The sequence below is a fragment of the Dipodomys merriami genome, unplaced genomic scaffold (genome assembly GCF_024711535.1).
Source record: "Dipodomys merriami isolate MVZ:Mamm:240054 unplaced genomic scaffold, mDipMer1.0.p SCAF_55, whole genome shotgun sequence".
Classification (NCBI taxonomy): Eukaryota; Metazoa; Chordata; class Mammalia; order Rodentia; family Heteromyidae; genus Dipodomys; species Dipodomys merriami.
The window spans coordinates 5,185,175-5,208,948 of NW_027206124.1; the positions used below are offsets into that span (position 1 = coordinate 5,185,175).

At 55.6% G+C, this 23,774-nt stretch overlaps 1 protein-coding gene across 3 annotated transcripts in view; it reads right to left on the reverse strand.

Annotated features, from left to right (window-relative positions):
• Nfam1 (NFAT activating protein with ITAM motif 1) overlaps positions 1–21,657 on the reverse strand; it is a 32,765-nt gene extending 11,108 nt beyond the window's left edge. For 2 of the 3 annotated variants that reach the window (XM_069999697.1, XM_069999698.1), the window contains exons 1-4: positions 21,509–21,657; positions 10,736–11,065; positions 9,284–9,396; positions 3,048–3,146 (exon numbers count right to left, since the gene is read on the reverse strand). In XM_069999697.1, coding sequence (XP_069855798.1) covers positions 3,048–3,146; positions 9,284–9,396; positions 10,736–11,065; positions 21,509–21,623 — 657 coding nt within the window. In that variant the 5' untranslated portion in view covers positions 21,624–21,657. The remainder of the gene's footprint in view (positions 1–3,047; positions 3,147–9,283; positions 9,397–10,735; positions 11,066–21,508) is intronic. The other variant, XM_069999699.1, reaches the window with a different exon arrangement.
• Between the last annotated feature and the right edge of the window lie 2,117 nt (positions 21,658–23,774).

Here is a 23,774-nt window from a genome sequence, read left to right on the forward strand (position 1 = left end):
AGCTGGGATCCACAGGTGGTAGCCTCTCCACTCCTGTCCAGCTCCTATGGCAGCCTAGAGCGCAGGAGACCAGAGGAGAACGCAGCCCCTGCAGGCCTGGGACCCTCACAGCGCAGCGGAGCTGGGGCCTCTGGAGGGCAGGAGCCATGGCCGGGTGAGAAGGCCGCCACTTAGCAGCTCCAGAGGGAAGCCTTGACGAGTCCCGGCCTCCAGCTGTACTTCCATGCAGGGTGTGAACTGCAGGCCAGGCCTGCCTGCTCTTCCTTGGTGGTAACAGGGAGACCAGCCTTGGTGGGCCTGCTTGGGCCTCTGTCTCACTGGTCACCTATGGGGTGACCCTGGGCAGAGCTGGATGGGCTGGGCTGAGCTGGGATGGGCCGGGCCAGGCCATGGTTTATCTGAGAGTCAAATCCTAAAAGCCCCTTTGCTTCCTGCCCAGTGGGTGATGCTGCTGACCTGGTTATCAGCAGTGCAGAGGTGCAGAGCCTGTGCCAGGCCATCCTCCAGGATATAGTTGGAGGGGAGTGGCTGTTTCCGGCCGTGGGAGGGGCCTGGGAGTACAGTTTAGAAAGGATGGCGGGTCAGGAGTGAGCACCACGGTTCAGATGGCTCCGATGAAATGAGGGTGGGGGCAGGGAAGGACTTCAGACTGAGTTTGACTTGGGTGTTAGAAAGGTCACTTTGCCAGGGGCTCACACCTGTAATCCTCCTACTCAGGAGATGAGATTTGAGGATTGAGGTTCAAAGTCAGCCCTTGCAGGAAAGTCTGGGAGACTCTTCTCCAATTAATCAGCAAGCAGTAGAGTACTGCCCTTGAGCAGCAGCAGCAACAACAACAACAACAAGCTTAAGGATAGCGCCCAGGACCTGAGTTCAAACCCCAGGATTCACACACACACACACACACACACACACATAAACCAGAGCAAAAAAGGGCTGGAGGTATGACTCCAGTGGTAGAGGGTCTGCTTGTCTATCCAGAGCAAGGTTCTGAGTTCAAACCCCAGTTTGGCTAACAGAGAGAAAGAGGTGAGGAGAAGGCTTTCACATGGCAGCTGACACAGAATCCCACACTAGGAAAGAAGAACAGGTTTGGGGAAGTGTGGGGCTGTAGATGCTGCCGGCAGCTGGTAGAAAGTCCCTGGGGAGAGCCCAAGGTCCTTTGGGAACTGTCACCTTTGCCTTGAAGTTGCCTGTGGTACCTCCCTGGGGACATCCCCACACCCACACCCAGCAGACCTGACTGGACTCTGAACGCAGTCTGGGAGGGACAAACCAAGTGTCCCCAGGTCTGGGGACAGGAGCACACACAGCACGTGCCTGCAGAGCCTGGTGTCCAGACAGCTGAGGGGGCCCCAGAGGGGCAGGCGTGGGCCAGGGAGTCCAGCCTGGTGGCTCTGGACCTCACAGGGCTGACATCCGGGTGACAATGACCTTTTGCTTGCTCTACATCGATAGCATGTTATTCATGGACCCCAAAGCACAAATGTAAAAGAATATTCCTCGCTTCCTCAGCCACACCGGGGGGGTGGAGGGGCTGCATGCAGCCTCTCTGGGCTCCTGCCCCACGTAGTTAGGAAGACTGTGGTAGAAAATTCTGTGACACCACAGGGTATGGGCATCAGGGTCCCCGCCCGTGTCTGCCCTGAGACTGGGAGCCTGTATTGCCATGTCTGTACACGGTGGAGGAGGCAGAGAGCAAACCAAAAAAATTCTTGGACTGGAGGCATGGTGCAAGTGGTAGAGGCAGGTTCAAGGCCTGAGTTGAATCTCTAGTACCACAAAAACAGAAAGAAGAAAGAGAGGGCCATGCTCCAGTGGTTGGTTCACGTCTGTAATCCTAGCTACTCAGAAGGCTGAGATCTGAGGAGCCAGCCCGAGGAGCAAAGTCTGTGAGACTCATCTCCAATTAATCACATACACACCAAAAAAAAGTCCAGGTGCTGGTGGGTCACACCTGTAATCCTAGCTACTCAGATGGCTGAGATCTGAAGATCATAGTTCAAAGCCAGCCCAGGCAAGAAAAACCTTTATTTCCAACTAACCTCTGGAAAACCAGAAGTGGAGCTGTGGCTCAAAGTGGTAGGGTGCTTGCTTTAAGCAGAAAAAGCTCCAGGACAGAACCTGGACCCTAAGCTCAAGTCCCACGACTGATAAAAAAAAAAGTCGCAGTGGAGCTGTGGCTTAAGTGGTAGAGCACTAGCCTTGTACATAAAAGCTCAGGGACAGTGCTCAGGCCCAGAGCTTAGGCCCCAGGACAGGCACAAAATAAAATAAAATAAAAAGAACAAAGAAAGGGAAAGTAGCAAGTGGCACTGTGGTTCAAGTGGTAGAGTGTTAGCCTTGAGCACAAAGAGGCTTAGGGACAGTGCCCAAGCCCTGAGTTCAAGTCCCAGGACCAGAAAAAAATAAATCTGTGCAGACAAAGTTGGCTTACACCAGTAATCCTAGCTACTCAGCAGGCTGAGATTTGAGGATCTTGGTTTGAAGCCAGCCAAGGCAGGGAAGTGCATAAAACTTAATCTCTAATGAATCAGCAAAAAGCCAGAAGCGGAGCTGTGGCGTGAGAAACACAAAAACTAAAACTAAAAATCTAAGAGATAGCATCTAGGCCCAGGATTGGCAAATACATCAATAATAATGTATGGAGGGCGTGGGGAGGGGCACGTGATGGGTTTCCTTCTGGGTGAGCTCTGTTGTGGCGGCTGGGAGGATTGTTTGTATAAGAAAACCGGAAGGAGCTGGCAAACGGCTAGAAGTCATTTGACCAGAAGGACATTTCTTCATCTCTGAGCAGCTCCTGTGTCCCTAAGTGCAGGGGATGGACCTGCCCGGGAGGGGGTGGGGTGGCACTTCCCATGGACATGCCTGCAGGGGCCCCCACAATGACCTCTCCTTTTCTCCTTCTAGAACTTTCCTAAGGTGGGAATTAGTGAAGCTCTTTTACAGCTGAGGAGCTGGAGGCTCCTGGGCTGGGAGGTGGGGGGCTGTCAGACCCCGAGTGGGGCCTGAGAGGGGGAAAGGACCCGGGCAGGTGTGGGGCTCACCGTGTAGAGAGAGTCTTCTGGGGGCTGTGTGGGTCTGCTGGTGGGTCGTGGGTCTGGGCGCGCGTGAGTGGAGCGCTTCAGAGGAACCAGCATCTGCTTCTGTGGGGAGACAGGAGACCGGACTGTCAGGCTGGGGCTGTGACTCCCCTGCCACCCCAGACCCCAGCAAGACAAGATGGAGGGGTGTCAGGAGGCCACCCCTTCCACCCACCATCTCCAGGGAGACCTGGGGGATGCTCCAAGTCCTCTATGAAGGCGCTCACGTGCCTGAGGCTGGAGGGGGTGAAGCAAGGGCTTGTGGGGGCACAGCACTGATCTGGGCGGCTAGGGCACGGGGTCCTGTGCCAGTGTGGCCGGGCGCTTGCCCCAAGCAGGGGCTGTGAGTGGGCTGGGGTGGGGGTGGGGGCAATCGTGCCTGGGCCAGTCCTGACCCCCACTTTACTGTCTCCGACATGCAGGAAGAGGTCGAATGTCCCTGAGACTCTTAACTCCAATAAAAAACCAGAAAACCAGAAGTGGTGCTGGGGCTCAAAGTGGTAGAGCACTAGCCTTGAGCTGAGAGCTGAGGGACAGCGCCCAGGCCCAGAGTTCAAGACCCACAACCAACCAAAAAAAAAAAAAAAAGCCTCCTTAAACTACCCTGCGTTCGTCCAGCACCTGTTAGCTGGGCAGTATGAAGAGATCCACAGGGACCCCTCCTGACTTGACTTAGGTTCAGGGCAGACACAGACAAGGAGCCTGGATTTTACCAAAATGTATGCATACTGACTGACCCAGACACACACACACACACACACACACACACACACAGAGACACACACACACACACACACACACACACACACACACACACACACACACACACACACACGAGGGAACCGTGCCATCTGAGGACACACTGGCTGTTCCCAGCAGAGGGAAAGGCATGCCCAAACCCGGAGGCCCAGCAGCGCTGAAGGTAAACCAGCATGGCCAACAGACAAGCCTGCTTGGGCTGTCAGGGTGGCCCCGAGGGCAGCAAGAACAACAGGAAGCCTGGAAGGCTTCAGGGAGGAGGCGGCTGCCCCACTGCGTGGCTTTAGAAAGCTCCAGGCTGCAGCAGCAGCCGTCCAAAGGCACCAAGTCAGGAGGCTGGGCAGGCCTGCTGGGAGGGCACAGGGTTGGGGCGACCATGGGAGGCACAGAGAGAGGCGGTCTGGATGCCCCCTCGTCGCAGGCACCACACTGCCAACAGTAGAGCAACACAGCTTCATTGCGGGGCAGGAGCTAATTAAAAACCCTGGCTGCCTGCCAATCGCCAGCCCATTTACTCCGGGATTAGCTCTTGAGAGCTACTTAACTCGCAGGCAGGAGCCGGCACCACCCCCAGCCACAGCATCATTACGGCAGCAAAGCAAGTGTAGGGGTGACGGGGGGTGGGGAGGCAGAGTGCTGCCTCTTCCGTTCTCTGCGATAATCCTCAGGCCATCTCTGTCCTGCACAAGGAAGAAGTGAAGGCTCGGAGAGGATAGAGGGATCCAGCTAAGGACACACAACCAGGAAGTGGCAGGGACAGGATTTGAACTCAGGCCTGAGTTTCACCATCACGCCATCCTGACAGGACTTGGGGCTCTCGCTGCTCTGTGTGGAGAGGAAGTGTAGCACACAGGCAGCTCGGGGGGTCCCGTGCACTTAGCAGCTGACCAAGGCCACTGGGACTTGTTTTTTGTTTTTTTTTTTTTGGGTCCGGTCGTGGGGCCTGAACTCTGGGCCTGGGCGCTGTCCCTCAGCTCTTCAGCTCAAGGCTAGCACTCTACCACTTGAGCCACAGCGCCACTTCCGGCTTTTTTTTTCTGCTTCTGTGGTGCTGAGGAATCGAACCCAGGGCCTCATGCATGCAAGACAAGCGCTCTACCACTGAGCCACCTTCCCAGCCCCGGGACTTGTTCTTTATTCAAGTCACCTAAGCGAGTGGCCATTTCACAGAGAAGAAAACCAAGGCTCACCAGCTAGCCAATGGCTGCCTTTGCAGCAAACTCCCCTGAGATCTGGCACCCCTTCTCTGAAGCATCTGCCCCTAGAGGCCCCATTAAAATCAGGGCCCCTCAATGGCCCCTCTTGTCAAGACCACCGGGGTCCTGGTGCCTGCTCCGGCTGGCTGGTCTGGAACCCATCAAGGCTGAAGGACAGTGACTGTTCCAAGAGGCCAGTCCTCCAGAGCTGGGGACCATGGGCCCTGGTGTCTGACACCTGTGGGCCTCTCCACTGGCCTCTGGGACCATACATTGGGACAGATTGACAGATAGGAGCAGTTGGGGGGGGCTGAGGTCACCAGGAGAGGCGCCCTTCAGGGGGTGCTGCGGAGGCCTGGGCCCCAGGGGCACTCCCTTAAAACTCGCATGATGCTCTGGGTGCCAGTGGCTCACACCGTAACCCTAGCTACTCAGAAGGCTAAGATCTGAGGATCTCGGTTCAAAGCCAGCCTGGGCAGGAATGTCCCATGAGACTCTTTTTTTTTGGGGGGGGGGGTCCGGTCGTGGGGCCTGAACTCTGGGCCTGAGCGCTGTCCCTCAGCTCTTCAGCTCAAGGCTAATGCTCTACCACTTGAGCAATAACGCCACTTCCAGCTTTTTTCTTTTTGCTTATGTGGTGCTGAGGAATCGAACCCAGGGCCTCAGGCATGCAAGGCAAGTGCTCTACCACTGAGCCACCTTCCCAGCCCCTCCCATGAGACTCTTATCTCCAATGAACCACCAGAAAACTGAAAGTGGTTTGTGGCTCAAGTGGTAGAGCGCTCACCTTGAGCTGAAGAGCTGAGGGACAGCGCTCAGGCCCAGAGTTCAAGCCCCACAACTGACCAAAGGAAAACAAAACAACTCACACGATGCCATGTTTTTGTAGGCATGGGGTGACCTGTCCTTTGCAGCCAGCCCTGACCATCTAGGCCCTGGATCCCAAAGCCAGCCAGCATAGCTCCTCTTGCTGTGGCCAGCTCTGGGCTGCTGAGCAGCCCCTCACCAGCGGGGCGGGGGGCAGGGGGCAGGGGGCAGGGGCATCTTCTGAGACCCAGCTCTGCACAGCAGGGCTGCTGCTGCCGTGGCCTCTCCCAGCTAGCCCTGTGCATGGGTCCACAAGCACCCTGGCCCAGCTTGTAGGGCCAGTCTGTAGTGGAGAACAGTGTGGACACCAGAGGCCAGAGTGGGCAGCGGAGGGGGAGAGTAAGGGCAGGGGCAGAAAATGAAGTTGGAGCCTGAGCCAGGGCAGTATTCAGAGGAGCTGAGTGCTGGACAGACAGAGGACAGGGCTTGCTGACAGACTGGCGCTTGGAGGGAGGGGAGTAAGTGTACCACTGCAAGGATTTGTGTCTGGGCACCGGGGTGCATGATGCTTTTAAGAGTCCCGAGTGCGCTGTCCTGTCAGGCGCCGTGGCTCACGCTTGTAACCCTAGGTGCTCAGGAGGCTGAGATCATAGGGTTGCAGAGGGAAGCCAGCGCAGGCAGGAACAGTCTGTGAGATAATTCCTGCCAGTTAATCACCTAAAGCCAGAAGTGGCATTGTGGCCAAATGGTAGAATGCTAGCCTGAGCACAAAAACGAAGGGACACACCCAGGCCCTGAGTTCAAGCCCTAGGACTGGCACAAGAAGAAACTGCTGTCCGGGACGAGTGAGCTGGAGACGTCATCCTTCAGCCACCGTGCCAAGCCGGGCCGTGGCTGGAGTGTGAGGAGGGGGCTAGGCAGTACTGTCAGCGAAGGGAGACAAAGCTCCGGGGACAGACCAGTCACCCCAGGAGCCCCCGAAGAGCCCTGGCAAGGACCAGCTTGAGCTCAGACCAGTGTGAGCCGTCACGCCTGCTCTCAGACAGAGTCACAGTAACCACAGCTTTTCAGACGGGACCTTAGGTTCCCTCTGACCCCTGTGCTCTGTCTGCTTTGAATCCCCACTGGGGAAACGAGGCAGGGTGGAGTTAAGCACCCTACCCACGCTCACAGAACTAGTAAGTGACAGAGTTAGAACTTTAATGCTGTGGAAGGCTTTTTTGTGTGTGTTTTTGTTTTTCCCAGTCCTGGGGCTTGAACTCTAGGCCCGGGCACTGTCCCTGAGCTTCTTTTGCTCAAGGCTGGCACACTACCACTTGAGCCACAGCGCCACTTCCGGCTTTTTCTATTAATGTGCTACTGAGGAATCGAACCCAGGGCTTCATGCATGCTGGGCAAGCACTCTACCACAAAGCCACATTCCCAGCCCTAACATTACATTCTTAGTTCCCCACTGGCTGCCACTTTCTTTGTATGAGTGCGTGCGTGCGTGCGTGTGTGTGTGTGTGTGTGTGTGTGTGTGTGTGTGTGTGTGTGTGTGTGTGTGTGTGTGTGTGTGTGTGTGTGTGTGTGTATACCTATAATAGGGCTTGAACTCAGGACCTGGACACTGTCCCTTAGCTTTTTTTTTCAAGGCCAATGCTCTATCACTTGAGCCACAGCTCCACCTTTGGCTTTTTGCTGGTTAATTGGAGATAAGAGTTTCACATGCTTTTTCTATGTGGCCTGGCTTCAAGCCTCCATCCTCAAATCTTAGCCTCCCGAGTAGCTAGGATTACAGGCCTGAGCCTCTGTCACCTGGCTGTGCTTGTGTTTAAACTATCATAACTATTTACCAGCTCCCCCAGGATCCTAGCCTTTACTACAGGGCCTGGTGCATAGTAGTTAAAATCTGCCTAAGGAAATGTATGCACATATTTAAGTAGCTTTATAAATGATAACTCAATGGCAATTCCTTACTGAGGGCCTACTATGTGTAAGAGGGTAGAGTCACTGCAGGGACAGGCAGAGAGGTATAGAACAAGAAAGCTCAGGCCAGGGGCCAGTGACTCACACCTGTGACCCCAGCTACTAAGGAAGCTGAGATCTGAGGATCACATTTCTAAGCCAGTCAGGGCAGAAAAGTCTATGAGATTTCTATCTGCAGTTAACAAGCAAGAAACTGAAGTAGAAGTATGGCTCACATGGTAGAGTGCCAGCCTTGAGCAGAAAAAGCTAAACAAGAATGTGAGGCCTTGAGTTCAAGCCCCACTATTGACATGCACACACAACAAGAACAAAGTGAAAGAAAAATAAACCAGGTGCCAGAGGCTCAGGCCTGTCATCCCAGCTACTCAGGAGGCTGAGATTTAAGGATCACGGTTCAAAACCAGCCTGGGCAGGAAAGTCCGTGAGACTCTTACCTCTAATTAACCATCAGAAAACCGGAAGTGGCGCTGTGGCTCAAGTGGTAGAGCGCTCGCCTTGAGCTAAAGAGCTGAGGGACAGCGCCCAGGCCCAGAGTTCAAGCCCCACAACCGACAAAAAAGAAAAAAGAAAAAGAAAGGAAGCTCAGGACTGGGAGATGATGAAAGTGAGCCGCCCTCCCCTCCCCCCCGCCCCCGCCAAATGGGGAGACACAGGTTCCTAGAGAGGTGCCATCCACAGTGTGAGTGGGAACAGGCCAAGTAAAGAGCCGGAGCAAGCTGCCCCTCTCCCTACACTCTAGTGCTGAGCTTGCTGTGTGACCAGGGGCAAAATTCAACCTCCCTGAGCCTTTTTTTCTACACCTCCAGAGACGTGAGAGCCTGCCTAGGAGGATGCATGTGGTAGCTCTCTCCTTCCAGACTCTTCTTTCTTTTTGGGTTGCTGAGACCAAGAAAATATAGGACTAAAACTGTGTGTCAGTGGCTCACACCTGGAATCCTAGCTACTCAGGAGGCTGAGATCTGAGGATCGTGGTTTGAAACATCCTGGTAAGGAAAGTCCCTGAGACTCATCTCCAATTAACCACAAAAATCTGGTGGCTCAGGTGGTAGAGCACTAGCTTTGAGCACAAAAGCTCAAGGGCAGTGCCCAGTTCCTGAGTTTAAGCGGAAGAACTGGCACGCGCGCATGTGAGCACACACACACACACACACACACACACACACACACACACACACACGAAAATCTAGGACTGGGGGCATGGTTCATGCTGAGTGACCATAGGCCCTAAAGAACCCTGGGTCCTGCAATAGATCAAACAGGGCCTGGTGATGCACGCAGAGGACGCCTGGGAGGTTCTGTCCATCCTTGTGAAGTGGCAGGAGGAACTCCAGCTCCAGGGCCCAGGTCTTTGTGCAGGGCAGTGGCAGCAGCCCCTCTGCCCTGTGAGGCCTCCCCAGGCCCGTGATGTGAGTGCAGGGACTGCGTTACTGTGTGCGTCCAGCTGTGTGCAGCTGTGTGCCCAGGCCGTACCTTCTTCCACAGCAGCAGGGCTGTGAGCAGCACACTCAGAGTGGCCAGGAGCCCCGTAAAGCTGAAGAGGAGGGCCTTCTGGGGGCTGGGTGGGGGCTCTTGGTACCCCGTGTCTGAGAGGAGGGCAGGGAACAGAGGATCAGTTTTCTGGGAGAAGTGGGGCCTAGTCAGCCCACCAGCCCCCAAGTCCTCTGTTCTTCACCCAAGATCCCCATTTCCAGCCTTCTCCTATTGGCCCCTGCGCTGGCCAGATCCTAGTGTCACTCTTGCTTTGCTAAATCTTCTACTCAGTTCTCTTTAGAGACAAGGACCGTGTTGTTCAATCCTTTAGGCCCCTGCTAAGGTGAGCTGGCTTACCGAGGGTGGTCTGTGGGACCCTGGGAGACTCAAGTCATCTTTTTGTTTTGTTCATTTTGTGCCAATCCTGGGGCTTGAACTCAGGGCCCTCGGCGCTGTCCCTGAGCTTTTCTGCTCAAGGTGAATGCTCTACCACTTGAGCCACAGCCCCATTTCCAGCCTTTGGGTGGTAATTGGAGATAAGAGTCTCATAAACTTTCCTATCTGTCCTGGCTTTGAACCGAGATGCTCAGATGTCAACCTCCTTAGTAGCTAGGATTACAGGCGTGAGCCACCTATGCCTAGCTTACATTAGTTTTATTTATCAAGCCTCTCTTCTGCCAGACAGCAGCTCTTTCAGGCAGGGTCTTACTCTCCCCACCAAAATCCTGCACAGAGCTGGGCACCAGTGGCTCACGCCTGTAATCCTAGCTACTCAGGAGGCTGAGAGCTGAGGATTATAGTTCAAAGCCAGCTCGGGCAAGAAAGCCCGTGAGACTCTAATCTCCAATAAACCACTCTGAAAACTGGAAGTGGTGTTGTGGCTCAAATGGTAGAGTGCTAGCTTTGAGCTGAAGAGCTGATGGACAGCACCCAGGCCCAGAGTTCAAGCCCCATGACCAACAACAACAACAACAAAAAAGAATCCTGCACAGGCCTAAGGTCATATCAGGGCAAGCAAAGGAACAGGGATTCAAACCCAGGTCTGTGGGATTCCAAAGCCCCCTCTCACCACATCCAGTGAGAATCACAGAAGCAAATCAGAGACTCCCAGCTGGAGCAGTTGGCTCAGGTGAAACCTCATGGGGTCCTGCTATTCCCTGAGAATTTCTTTCCTGAAAGATGTACTCATTCCAAGTCTTCACAAGCATACGCCTGCATGTACCTCTTCCTGCACAGACCAAACCCTCCCCCCAGCCCCCGACTGTGCTGATGGGATCCTAAGACCAAGGGGCCAGTTACCAGCCATGGGCAGGAGGAGCAGGTGCACAGCCCAGCTCCCTGCTCTTGGCATGCCTACTGGCTAATGGCTCCACGTTACCAAAGCTAGAAGCCACCCCAGCCCTGGTCTCTCACTTCGCCCCCGGCCTGGGAGGAGCCACGGGGAGGTCTCACCTCTCACCAGGATGAAGGTACCATTGCCACATGCGGTGAAGCTCGGCCAGTGGCTGCAACAGTAATAGGTACCTGTGGCCAAGGCGTTAGGCAACGGAGGAGTGACCTGACAATCCAAGGTGTAGGTCCGGTTCTCGATGCCCTGACTGGGTTGGCAGCCAGTGGGCGACTCCTTGCTTTTCCTGCCCTCGAGATCCACTTGAAAATAAGTCACGTGGAAGTGTCTGAATTGCGGGGTGTACTGGTAGGTGATTGTGCAGCTGAAGGAGGCGGTTCTGTTGGCGAGGGAGACGACAATGGGCAGGCCCGTGTGGGTGATGGACTGTCCGCCTGTGGAAAATGACACAAAGAGTGCCAGGTCATTTGACACAGGACTAAGACTAGCACCTCCCCTGCACTCACTATGCAGACATAGGACAAGCACTCCACACGAGACTTCACCATTGCTACTATACTGCGCCAAGAAAAGGGCCCTGCTTTGCAGAGGAAGAGTCTGAGACTCAGGTCACCCCTAGCTCCTGATCCCTCAGTGGCAGCAGACCTGCAACCCTGCCCAGAGCCCCAGCCTCCAACATCTCTTCCCACAGGCCAAGAGATCTCACTGGCTAAACGCACATATCTGATGAAGAGTTCCAAGAACAATGCCAGATGCTGGTACACTCGCCTGTAATCCTAGATGCTCAGGAGGCTGAGATCTGAGGATCACAGTTCAAAGCCAGCCCAGCCAGGAAAATTGGTTAGACTTATTTCCAACTAATCACCAAATGCTGGAAGTGGCAGAGCACCACCCTTGAGCAAAAAGCTAAGGGACAGCATTCAGGCCCTTAGTTCAAGTTCCAGAACTGATACAAAAAAGAATTTAAGCTGGGCACTGGTGGCTCACGCCTGTCATCCTAGCTACCCAGGAGGCTGAGATCTGAGCATCATGGTTCAAAGCCAGCATGGGCAGGAAAGTCTGTGAGACTCTTGTCTCCAATAAACCACCAGAAAACTGGAAGTAGTGCTGTGGCTCAAGTGGTAGAGCACTTGCCTTGAGCTGAAGAGCTGAGGGACAGCGTCCAGGCCCAGAGTTCAAGATCCAGAATGACAAAAAAAAAAAAAGAGGAAGAAGAAGAAGAAGAAGAATTTGAAGTAAGAGGAAAGAAGAGAACACATGAAAGAAACTGACCCTGGCTGGGGGTGGTGGACAGAGGGACAGGAATTCCCACACAGTCTCCCAGGCCAGCAGCCGGAGGTACAGTATCCCAGAGCAAAGCTACAAGAGGATTTGCCAGACTTCCATGAAATCTAGCTAGCACCGTCCTCAGCCATGCAGAGGTGCTCACAGAGTTGGGGATACTGCCGCTGGGAGACTTTCCTGCCTGGGCTGGCTTTGAACAGCGGTCCTCAGATCTCAGCCTCCTGAGTAGCTAGGATGACAGGCGTGAGCCACTGGCGCCTGGCTTCCCTGAGCTTCTTATCTCCAGTGAACCACCAGAAAACTGGAAGTGGGGCTGTGGCTCAAGTGGTAGAGTGCCAACTCTGAGTGAAAAAAGTTCAAGGACAGCATCCAGGAGTCAGGCCCTGAGTTCAAGTCCACATATTGGCACCAAGAGATAGAAAAAGGAAGGAAGGAAAGGAAGGAAGGAAGGAAGGAAGGAAGGAAGGAAGGAAGGAAGGAAGGAAGAAAAGTTCAAGGACAGCATCCAGGAGTCAGGCCCTGAGTTCAAGTCCACATATTGGCACCAAGAGATAGAAAAAGGAAGGAAGGAAAGGAAGGAAGGAAGGAAGGAAGGAAGGAAGGAAGGAAGGAAGGAAGGAAGGAAGGAAGGAAGGAAGGAAGGAAGGAAGAAAGGAAGGAAGGAAGGAAGGGAAGACCAAAACAGCAGTGTATCCTGGCTGGGCCTCTGAGCCTCGCGCTTTCTGGATTTGGGCTAAGGCTGGCAGCCACCGCTCCCAACTTCGATGACACAGACCCCTTGGCTCCAATATTCTCTGCCTCCCAGGCCCTTCTCTCTCCAGCAGCTCCAGAGCAGACAGTTTTAAATTGAGGTCGGCAGCAGGCAGCCAAGAACACGCAGGCTGGCTTGTTAATCGGGAGAAGATCGTGTGTTTGAGACGCTCAGAGGGAGACGAGAGATTTGTTTTGCTGGGGAGAGTGAGACGCGGGCCTCCTGCTGGCGGGAAGGCTGGCATGTGGCCAGGCTGGTCTCTTTTCAGCTCCCTTCGGCTCACCCTGAGCCAGAGTCTGGGGAAGAAGGGGGTCTCCAGGAAGGCAGGGCCTTCTGGAACACCCAGGGACAGGGAGGGAGAGGGCCTTCTGTGTACTGAGGGCACAGCCCCCCCACCCCCAAGCCCAGATGTCTCAGGAACTTTGCATCATCCCCTCCCCTGCTTTAGGAGGCAGCATCCCCGCCATTTTTGCTTGAGTTTTTCAGATAGGGTCTGGTGCTTTTGTCCAGGCTATCCTTGGACTGAGATCCTTCCACCTCCATATTCCAAGCAGCTGGGATTACAGGCCATCCCAACCGGCTCTTGCACTGTCCTTGTGGATGTGGATGTGTGTGCTGGTACTGGGGCTTCAACATTGACTCTTAGTTTTTTCACCCAAGAAAGGCACCTTACTAATTGAACCACAACTGCACTCCCAGCTTTTTGGTAGTTAATGAAGATAAGAGTCTCACGGGCTGGGCTGGGAAGGTGGCTCAGTGGTAGAGCGCTTGCCTTGCATGCCTGAGGCCCTGGGTTCAATTCCTCAGCACCACATAAGCAAACAGAAAAAAGCCGGAAGTGGCGCTGTGGCTCAAGTGGTAGAGCGCTAGCCTTGAGCTGAAGAGCTGAGGGACAGCGCCCAGGCCCAGAGTTCAGGCCCCATGACTGGACCCCCCCCCCAAAAAAAAAAAGAGTCTCACGGGCTTTCCTGCCTAGGCTAGCTTCAAACTGTAATCCTCACTCAGGCCTCAGCCTCCTGAGTAGCCAGGATTTCAGGCTGAGCCACCAGCGCCTGGCCACACGCTAGTGGTTTTACAATATCTAAACACTAGTTTTGTCATGAAACAAGAAGCCTTGGCTCGGGTTGTGTGGGATGCAGCAGAGCTGAGTGGAGGATGTGGAACCGGCAGGCACTGTCGTACAATCTCCCAGGGTCTTTGGTAGATCAGGAAGGACAATAAGCAAGAGGGTAGTATGGGACCCAGGCAAAGTAACTTATGCCTGGAATCCTAGCCACTTGGAAGCTGAGATTAGAAGGATTTCTGTTTGAGGCCAATTCAAAATCCCCCATCTCAACAGAAAAAGCTGAGCATGGTGGTGTATATCTGGCATCCCAGCCTGACACAGGAAGCATGACTAAGGACTGCAGTCCAGGCTGGTCTGGGCACACTAGAGAGACTCTATTTTAAGAAGACGAAAAATCAGCTGAGCACTGGCGGCTCACGCCTGTAAGCCTAGCTAGTCAGGAGGCTGAGATCTGAAGACTGCAGTTTGAAGCTAGCCCCGGTAGGAACGTCCATAAGACTCTTATCTCCAATAAACCATGCAGAAAAAGCCAGAAGTGGAGCTGTGGCTCAAGTGGTTGCGTGCTAGCCTTACGCACAAAAAGGCTCAGGGATAGTGCCCAGGCCCTGAGTTCAAACCCCAGGGCCATAAAAATAAACAAAAGAAAGAGAGGGGCAGGGAGGGGGGAAGAAATTTTTAAAAAGAAAAAATAGCTAAAGAAGTACAGCATCTGCTTAGCAAATATGAAGCTCAAATCCCAGTCAGGCCACAAAAATAGAGAGAGGAAAAAGTCAGAGACAGAGACCCAGAGAGAATGAACTACAAATGCCTGAGTGCATAGCCTGACCAAGCACCCCCCAGCATCAAGGCCCCTCCCTGCCCCCTCTTCTCCATCTCCTCACTGGCCACTCTCTAGCCCTCAGACCTGGTCCAGGAGCTGCTTGTCAGCCGGGAGCCAATGGGGCCTAAGCTTGTCAGGGTTTCCTCCGGGACGGCCGTGGCCAAAGTTACCAGGAAAGCAGCTGCACCTCCGCCCTGGGGCCTCTGCTCCTCCTCATGGGTCTGAGGGGTGACTCCAGGATGAGGACAGGGTGGACACTGTCAGCACCCCAAAGCCACCTTCCTGCTTGTTCTGGCTGGAAGACATTCATCCGAGGGTCTTCTTGAAAAGTTCTCTCCATTTAACAGATCCTTTTAGAAAAGGATGGGATCCTTTTCCATCAGTCATGGCAGCCAGTCAAGGCATCAGGCCAAGGCCCAGGAGCGGAGGGGGAGCTGCAGCGACAGGCCAACCATGGGGCCCGTCTCCCCCCCCACACACACACACTCTACTATCCTCTCGTGGCAGAGAATCAACACCGAAGAATCTAGGCCATGAAGCTGTCCAGATCCTCTCTTCCCAAGACACTCCTTTTGGGGTTCAGGCTTATGGGGAGGGTCCCACCTGCCTCCTCTGCTCCAGCTGCTGCAGATCAGAAATTCATGCCAGCTGTGAAGCCTCCATTATCATTTATTCTGCACTCAGGGAGGATGGCAGGCCGCTCCTGGTCCTTGAGGCCCTCGCTGCCCAACCATCACATCCACGTGACCGAGGCTGTGACCACAGTCTGTCTGGACAGGCAGGGGAGGGGCATGCTGGTGACCTGGGCATCCAGAGGGCATCCCAAGCAGGAAGGGGAGGAGCCTGGCCAGAAGCCTGCCCTGGCTGGGGATGGCATGGGCTCTGTGTCAGGTCACACCCTGACTCTACTCCACAGACAAAATGCCAGAGGGTCCCAGAGGCCCAGGGCCATAGGCTTCCCCAGGCGGGGGCGGGGGGAGATGGGGGGAGGAGACGCAGGTTTGCAAGTTTGGAGACTGGCTGGGCCAAGGAAGGGAGGGGAGCCAGGGCCGGGCTCCAAGCAGCAGCCACGGGCAGAGCCAAGCGCCATGGGGCGTTGGCAGGGATGTAAATGGAGGCTCTAGGCACTGTGACCACAGGCACTAGACATGGGTTTTGTTAGACCTTCGTGGCGGTTACAGAATTGCAGTCTGAGCACGGACAGGTAGCTTCAGGGCTCCAAGACAGGGAGCCATTGCTTTGGCTTGTGTGTCCCCCACAGGACCACGTGGCCAGGGTCAGGAACTGGCTGGGCTGCTTCTGTGATTCAGCTCATGTAACCATCTAGAGGAACAAATTCCAGGCAGAGGATTTGGGGGACCCTGGACCCCTGGCGCTGAGGAGATGGGGGTGATGGAGAAGCAAGGTCCATTAGCACCCCACAGCCCCTCTACCACTAAAAACTCTACAAGCCAGGCAAGGCCCTGCCTTCCTGTCTCTACCCCAGGGAGATATGGGAAAGGCCCAGAAGGGGCTGAGTGGAGATGTGCCTGCAGCCACGGCTCACAGCTGTCACCCCAGCCAGGTTTGAGGATCACAGTTTAAAGATAGCCAGGGTAGGGAACGTTTACGAAACTCTTATCTCCCATTAACTGGCAAAATGCTGGAAGTGGAGCTGTGGCTCAAGTGGTAGAGCCCTAGCCTCGAACCAAAAAGCTAAAGGACAGCACTTAGGCCCTGAGTTCAGGCCCCCAGTCCTGCTACGCAGTGTGGGGAAGGGCAGGAAGGGCCCAGATGCTTCCAACTGGCCCAGCCCTGCTAAGTGTCCGTGCCTATTTGGCCTCCAAGCTTTTCTTGCCCTCTCCACACAACTGTGAGTGTAGAAACCCCAACTGGACAGCCAGGCCAGTGCTAAGCCACACCCCCCCCACCTTGCAGGGGATTTCAGAGAGGTCCTTCCCTCCATCGCTCAGCTCTCTGCATCTCTAGCTACTGCAGGATGGCCTGTAGCATGGGCAGGAGGTAATGAGGAAAGCCCAGCACCAGATTTAGATCCCAGCTCTCTCACTTTAAATCTTTGCTGGAGGAGCCATACCTCACACCTGTAATCCTGGCTATTCAAGAGGCTGACATGTGAGGATTTGGTTCAAAGCCAGCCTGAGCAGGAAAGTTTGTAAGACTCTTAGCTACAATTAACCACCAAAAAAGCCTGAAGAAGATCTGTGGCTTAAGTAGTAGAGCACCAGCCTTGAATGCAAAAGCTAAGGGTCAGTGCCCAGGCCCTGAGTTCAAGCCCCAGTACTGGCACAAAAAATAAAACAAAGACTTCGCACAACCTTGACAGATGGCTTTACTTCTCTGACCCTCGGAGTCCCTTGCCACAAAGGAGAGGGCGGCCACTGCCCCTGCCCCAGGACAGTCTGTGGCTCCCGGACCCCACACAGCGGCCTTGGCCCAGTGACCAAGCCAGTCGAGGGCCACAGAGGGCAGACAGTGAGCGGCCTCTGTCTTCTGTGGGAGAAGAAGCTTGGTGTATGCTTGGAAAATGCTCCAATGACCTCGTGCTAGTGGTTCATGTCTGTAATACTAGCCACAAAGGAAGCTAAGATCTAAGGACCATGGTTCAAAGCCAGCCCAGGCAGACAAATCTGAGAAACTCTTATCTCCAATTAACTATTAAGAAAAAAAAAAAAGCTCAGGTACAGTGCAAAGGAAGAAAAAAAGAAAAGGGCAGGGAAGGTGGCTCAGTGGTAGAGTGCTTGCCTTGCATGCATGAGGCCCTGGGTTCCATTACTTAGCACCACATAAGCAGAAAAAGTGGGAGTGGTGCTGTGGCTCAGGTGGTAGAGTGCACGCCTTGAGCTGAAGAGCTGAGGGACTGTGCCCAGGCCCAGAGCTCAGGCCCCATGACCGACAAAGAGAAGAGAAGAGAAGAGAAGAGAAGAGAAGAGAAGAGAAGAGAAGGAGAAAGAGAGAGAGAGAGGGAGGGAGGGAGGGGGGAAGGAAGGAAGGAAGGAAGGAAGGAAGGAAGGAAGGAAGGGAGGGAGGGAGGGAGGGAGGGAGAGAAAGGGAGAGAGAGGGAGAGAGAAAAGGCTCCAATGAGCACTCAGCCTTCCCTCACCCAGAGCCTCTCTGCCCCCCCCATCCTCCCTCTCCCTCTCCAGCTGCCTGACTTCATGGAAAGCTCTTCAAATCCCCCAGCTCCCGCCTGGACCTGCTTCTCCCCCGCCCCACCACCTCCCTGCAAGAGTGCCAGGCCCCAGATGAGCTGATCAAAAGTATCCACCCTGACTTCGGTCGATTGTAAAGGAAAATGCTTTAATTCTTCACTCCAGAAAAAAAGCCGTTCCCACGCTCTTCATCTGAGACCAGGGTACACCCTCTGATTTCATTCTGGGGTGTCATCAATCTGGGTTGGGGAAGACGCTGCTGGCTTGTCCAGAGTTCCTGCACGAACCCCAAGCCGACCGGGCGCTGCAGCCCCAGACAGGCAGGTTGTTCAGAACATGGGCGGGTGGGTAGCCCGGCCGGAAGGCGACCTCAGGCCCGCACCGTCACAGGCTGTGGACACCCACCCACCCCCTCCCCGTGGCACCCAGAGTGGCAGCGCAGCTCTCAACACCTTGGAATCACAAAGATCCATTCCTACGTGAGCCCTGCCTCAGCCTGGCCAGCTGCCTCGTGCCTTGACATCCCCGCCCGGGTGCCCAGCGGCTGGGGAGCTGAGGGGAGGTGTGGGGGAGCAGGGGGGGGGAGGGGGGGGAGAGCGGAGGGGAGGTGTGGGGGAGCGGGGGAGCAGGGGAGCGGAGGGGAGGTGTGGCCAGTGCTCCACTGGAAAGGCAAGCAGCTCTAAGGACTCTCCTGGGCCCCGGGGGACTCAGCCTCTCTCTTTCCAGTCTCCTACCCTCAAAGATGGTGTCAGGGAGGGCGGAGGGGGTCCTAGAGCCCATGGGAATGTACTAAGGGCCCTAAATTGGGAGGAGGGGCACTTGTGTACTGGGGCTTGAACTCTGGGCCTGGGCGCTGTCCCTCAGCTCTTCAGCTCAAGGCGAGCACTCTACCACTTGAGCCACAGCACCACTTCCGGTTTTCTAGTGCTTTATTGGCAATAAGAGTTTCATGGACTTTCCTGCCCGGGCTGGCTTTGAACTGTGATCCTCAGATCTCAGCCTCCTGAGTAGCTAGGATGACAGGTGTGAGCCACAGCACCCGGCAGGGCTCTGCTTCTTGACCCAGAATGAGGGTGGGTGCCATGGAGCAGGAGAGGAGCAGACCCCATGGTGCCCCCTTTCATCCGGGGACAGATGCCCACCTAAAATCCTTGACCCGCCCCTGGGGAGGGAGGGGATTGAAGGAGCTGGAAAATGTGGAGGGGGAATCCCACGGGGGGGGGGAGCCTCAGGGGAGGGAACCTTAGAACTGGACTATTGTTTTCTTTTCATTCTGATTCTTCGGCTCCCCTCTCCTCCCCCTATAGAAATGAGACAGGCTCACTGCAGAAATCCTGGAACCACAGGAAGGATCAAGAAGAAAGGCAGACTTTCAAGGCAGTTCACCACCCTGACTGAGCAGCTGGGAACATTTTTGATGTCTTTTTTCCCGTCTCTTTATGGAGCTGAACTCCGAAGGAAGAAAGGAGTGGGAGGCAGCCAGGTGTGCGTGGGGTGGGGGCGGGAGGGGGATGGAAGCAGCGAGAGCTCTTGGGGGGAAGCTTCTAGAAGTCGACACAGGGCACTGAGTTAGGGCAGAGTTGAGAGGGAGGGTTTATGGCTGCGGGTAGGCAGGACACAGTGGGGCGGGGGAGGCCAAGGTGCGGAGGTCTGCAGACAGAGCCCAGCCCGCGGCTTTTAAATTGGGAAGTGGCAAATGACAGCTGCATGTGAGAAAGAAATACTAGAGGTCCAATCAGTCTTCTCAGCTGCCTGGAGCCCTGCAGGGCGAGCGCTCTACCATTTGAGCCGCAGCTCCACGTCTGGTTTTCTGGTGATTAATGGGAGATAAGAGTCTCATGGACTTTGCTGCCCGGGCTGGCTTTGAACCTCAAACCTCAGCCTCCTGCGTAGCTGGGATTACAGGTGTGAGGCACAGGTGCCCGGCTCTTCCAACTCCTTTTAAACACAGCTGCGCATAGCTGCCAACATCTCAGTCCTGAGGACCTGTGCCAGATCTCAGCCATCCTGGCTCCCCCGTCTTGGCCTCCCTGCAAATCCCACCCTCAGACACAAACTCTGGATTGCCCCCTCCTTCTCCTCCTCCTCTTCCTCCACATTGAAGGCTCTGATAAGACACTGGGTGTTAGCTGTGCCTCCCCCTGATTCTGGCCTTGACCCCTGACCCCTGTAGTCTCCTCAGATTACCTTTGCTCTGTTTGCCAGCTCTGACGTTTCTCCCTTCTTTTTTTTTTTTTTTTTTTTTTTTCTTTTCTTGCCAGTCCTGGGGCTTGAATTCTGGGCCTGGGCGCTGTCTCTGAGCCATTTCATTTAAGGTTAGCGCTCTACCATTTGAGCCACAGCTCCACTTCTGGCTTTTTGCTGGTTAATTGGAGATAAGAGTCTCACGGACTTTCCTGCCAGGCTGGCTTTGGATTGTGATCTTCAGATCTCAGCCTCCTGAGTAGCTAGGATTCCAGGTGTGAGCCGCTGGCGCCTGGGTAGCTTTTCTGAACTGCTGGGCTCACAGCTTGGGTCCCATCTCCGGCTGCACCCACAGCCTCACCTGGCCCAGGTGGCCTTAGTCATGCCCCTAATCTCTCTCAGAGCCCCAGGTGGATCCCCTGGAGTGGGGTGGGTGGAGATTGGGGGTCCCAGGGGCTGGGAGAGGGGCAGAGGGCACCACATGGAAGACAGCCTGAGCGTGTGGGGGGGGAGGGGGAGGGATGCTTTCTTCTCTTGTGAAAGTGCAGAAGCATGTCTCTTCAGTAGAGCATTTGTTGCAATACTGGGCAGAAAGGGGAAAAAATCTGTTTTTGTTTGTAATTCTCTGGATTACAAAAGAGCTTCTTCTCCGCAGCCTGTCTCTGGCTGGGCAGGGTGTCAAGTAGTCAGCAGGGAGGGGAGGGGAGAGGGGCCAGGCGGAGAAATGACGAGAAGTTCAGAGGACTGAGTGGAGAGGCTTGAGCACTCTGTCAGCAGCCAGCGCCATTCCGCTGCCCTGGCCAGCGCTGCCCTGCGCTCAGTTGGAGCCACCCGGGGTGCCCAGGGGTCAAGGAGACAAGTCAAGGAGCACTGGTGGCTCATGCTTGTAATCCTGGCCACGCTGAAGGCCGACATCTGAGGGTGGTGGTTCGAAGCCAACCCAGGCAGAAAAGTCCATGAGACCCTGAACTCCAATTCACCAGCGAATAAAGCAAATGGGAGCGGTGGCTCAAGGAGTAGAGCACTAGCCTTGAGCAAAACAGGCTCAGGGACAATGCCCAGGATCTGAGTTCAAGACACAGAAAAGAAAAGAAAAGCCAGGTGCTGGTGGTTCACATCTATAATCGTAGCTATTCAGGAGGCTGAGATCTGAGCATCACAGTTCAAAGTCAGCCGGGGCAGGAAAGTCCGTGAGACTGATCTCCAATGAACCACCAGAAAAACGGAAGTGGTGCTGTGGCTCAAATGGTAGAGCGCTTGCCTTGAGCTGAGGAGCTGGGGGACAGCGCCCAGGCCCAGCGTTCAAGCCCCACGACTGACAAAAAAAAAAGCTCACCCCAGCACCCCGTGGTTCTGACATCTGCCAGATTCGATGCCACGTGAGAGCCCTGGGCGGCAGGCTGTTCCCCGTGGATGCCAGCCACCCATGACCCACCCCCCTCATTTGGGGAGTCAGCGGCCAGGCCCTGCTGGGGTGGAAGGGGCCCTGCCGGGGGGGAGGGGCACCCCTTCAAAAGCCACAGTAGCTAAATACTTTCTGGGTCCCCGAAGCCTTGCCCTGTGAGGTCCACAAGGTTCAAAGAACAGCGGGGCCAAGCCGAGGGAGGGCCAGGATGCACGTACCTGCCAGCTGCAGAGCCCAGGACGCGAGGAGCCAGCCGGGCCAGCTCCGGAGGCCCGCAGGGGGCCCAGAGCGTGGAGGACAGCTCTCCATCCGGAGGCCCCTGCTCCTGGACATGCCACAGCCCCTCCTTCCTCCTCAGCTCCCAGGAGGGGACAGCCCGGCTGGTAGCCACAGTTCCCCTTTGTGTCCCCACAAACTCCTCCCCGGCCACCTTCTGCTTCCTCAAGGCCATCCGGTCTCCTCCTCCCCCAAACCTCTCACCTCCTTCTCTCAAATAGGGGATGGGGTGGTCCAGGAGACATCTCCTCGGCCCACGTCAAATATCACTGAGGGCCAGGTACTGTGGTGCACGCCTGTAATCCCAACTAACTCAGGAGGCTGAGATCTGAAGATCAAGGTTCAAAGCCAACCTTGGGCAGGAAAGTCTGTGAGACTGTTTTTTTTTTTTTGGGGTCGGTCCTGGGGCTTGAACTCAGGGCCTGGGTGCTGTCCCTGAGCTTTTTTGCCCAAGGCTAGTTAGTGCTCTACCACTTTGAGCCACAGCTCCACTTCCAATTTTTGAGTGGCTCATTGGAGATAAGAGTTTCACAGGGACCTCTCTACCCAGGCTGGCTTCAAACCTGATCCTCAGATCTCAGCCTCCTGAATAGCTAGGATTATAGATGTGAACCACCAGCACCTGGCTTGTGAGACTCTTACCTCCAATGAACCAGCAAAAAAGCCAGAAGTGGAGCTATGGCTCAAGTGTAGAGCACCAGCTCTGAGCACAAAAGGTTATGGACAGGTCCCAGGCCCTGAGTTCAAACCCTAGGATGTGCATGCACGCACGCACACACGCACGCACACAATCACACTTGCATGCACACACAGGCCACTATTCCTGTGACTTCCCTAAACCTCAGCTCAGCCCATCCCCCCAACCGTGAGACACCGCTGCTTCCCCACCCCCCCTCCGGGCTCAGCCTTCTGCTTCTGCCCCGGCTCTGAGCGCGAGAAAGCAGCAGAGTCGACTTCCAGCCCGGCCCCCAGAGGCAGCTAAATGCCAGGCTGCTGAGAAGTGGAGCCCTGGGTCTCCGGGCCCTGCACCTGCCCAGGCGCCAGCTCGCGGCTCCGGCTGCCGGTGCCGGTGCTGGCTCGGCTCTGCTCTGCCTCCCAAGTGACAACCTGCAGCGGCAGCGGACTCAGCTCCGGAGGAGCCTGGATCAGGCCTGTCCACACCTCCCTCGTGGCTCCTGCCATGGCTTGGTGCCCGGTGCAGGGAGTTGCACCCGGTGGTGGAATGAGAACATGAGATGAGGGCCTTCCTTCCACGGCCTCCCTGTGCAGTCTTGCAGCCGGGCTCCGTGGGCTGTCTGGAGTCCAGGCCTGGGGCAGGGGACACATGCCACTGCAAAAGGTATGACTGCAAAAGGGAAGCGGAGGTGCTGAGTGTCTAGGCAGCCACACGGGAGGCTGGGGAGGCCTGGGAACGGAGTCCCGCAGGCCCAGGCTGTGTGCACATGACCTGGAGTCCCAACTGGTCTCGGAAACCCACACGATCAGCTGGGCGTGGTGACTCACGCCTGTCATCCTAGCTTCTCAGGAGGCTGAGATCTGAGGATTGCAGTTCAAAGCCAGCCCAAGCAGGAAAGTCCGTGAGACTCCTATCTCCAATAAACCACCAGAAAACCGCAAGTGGTGCTGTGGCTCAAGTGGTAAAGCGCTCACCTTGAGCTGGAGAGCTGAGGGACAGTGCTCAGGCCCAGAGTTCAAGCCCCATGACCAGCCAAGAAAGAAGAAAGAAACCCACGTGATCCACACGGCAGCTCGGCACATTTAGAAAATCCCCTGTGCGCTCAGGCCGCCCTCCCTGCCTCCCTCTGCCCAACCCCCTCCACCCCTCTCCACCCCCCCCCAGCTGCCCCGTGGCCGTCCAGCTGTGGACTGGCTGGGCCGGATGCCATTTAGCTTTCCTGCCCCAGGGCCAGGCCTTGGAGGCTGAGTCTGCTGGCCCGAGTCTGTCCATCCATCCATCCATCCATCCATCCATCCATCCATCCTTCACTGCTAGCCAAGTGTCTGCTCTGCTCCGCCCACGATCCCCCTCCCCCTCCCCCCCCTCCCAGAGGAGGCAGAAGGGGGAGGCCGTGCACCTGGAGGGGTCAGGGGCAACCCGAGGGCAGCCGCGGCGGCAGGCGTTCAGGACCATGGCTGCCCCCGGCCCACGGCTTCAGCTGCTAAACCATCCCATCTGCCCTGACTCTCCTCGGAGGCAGAGCTATTTCC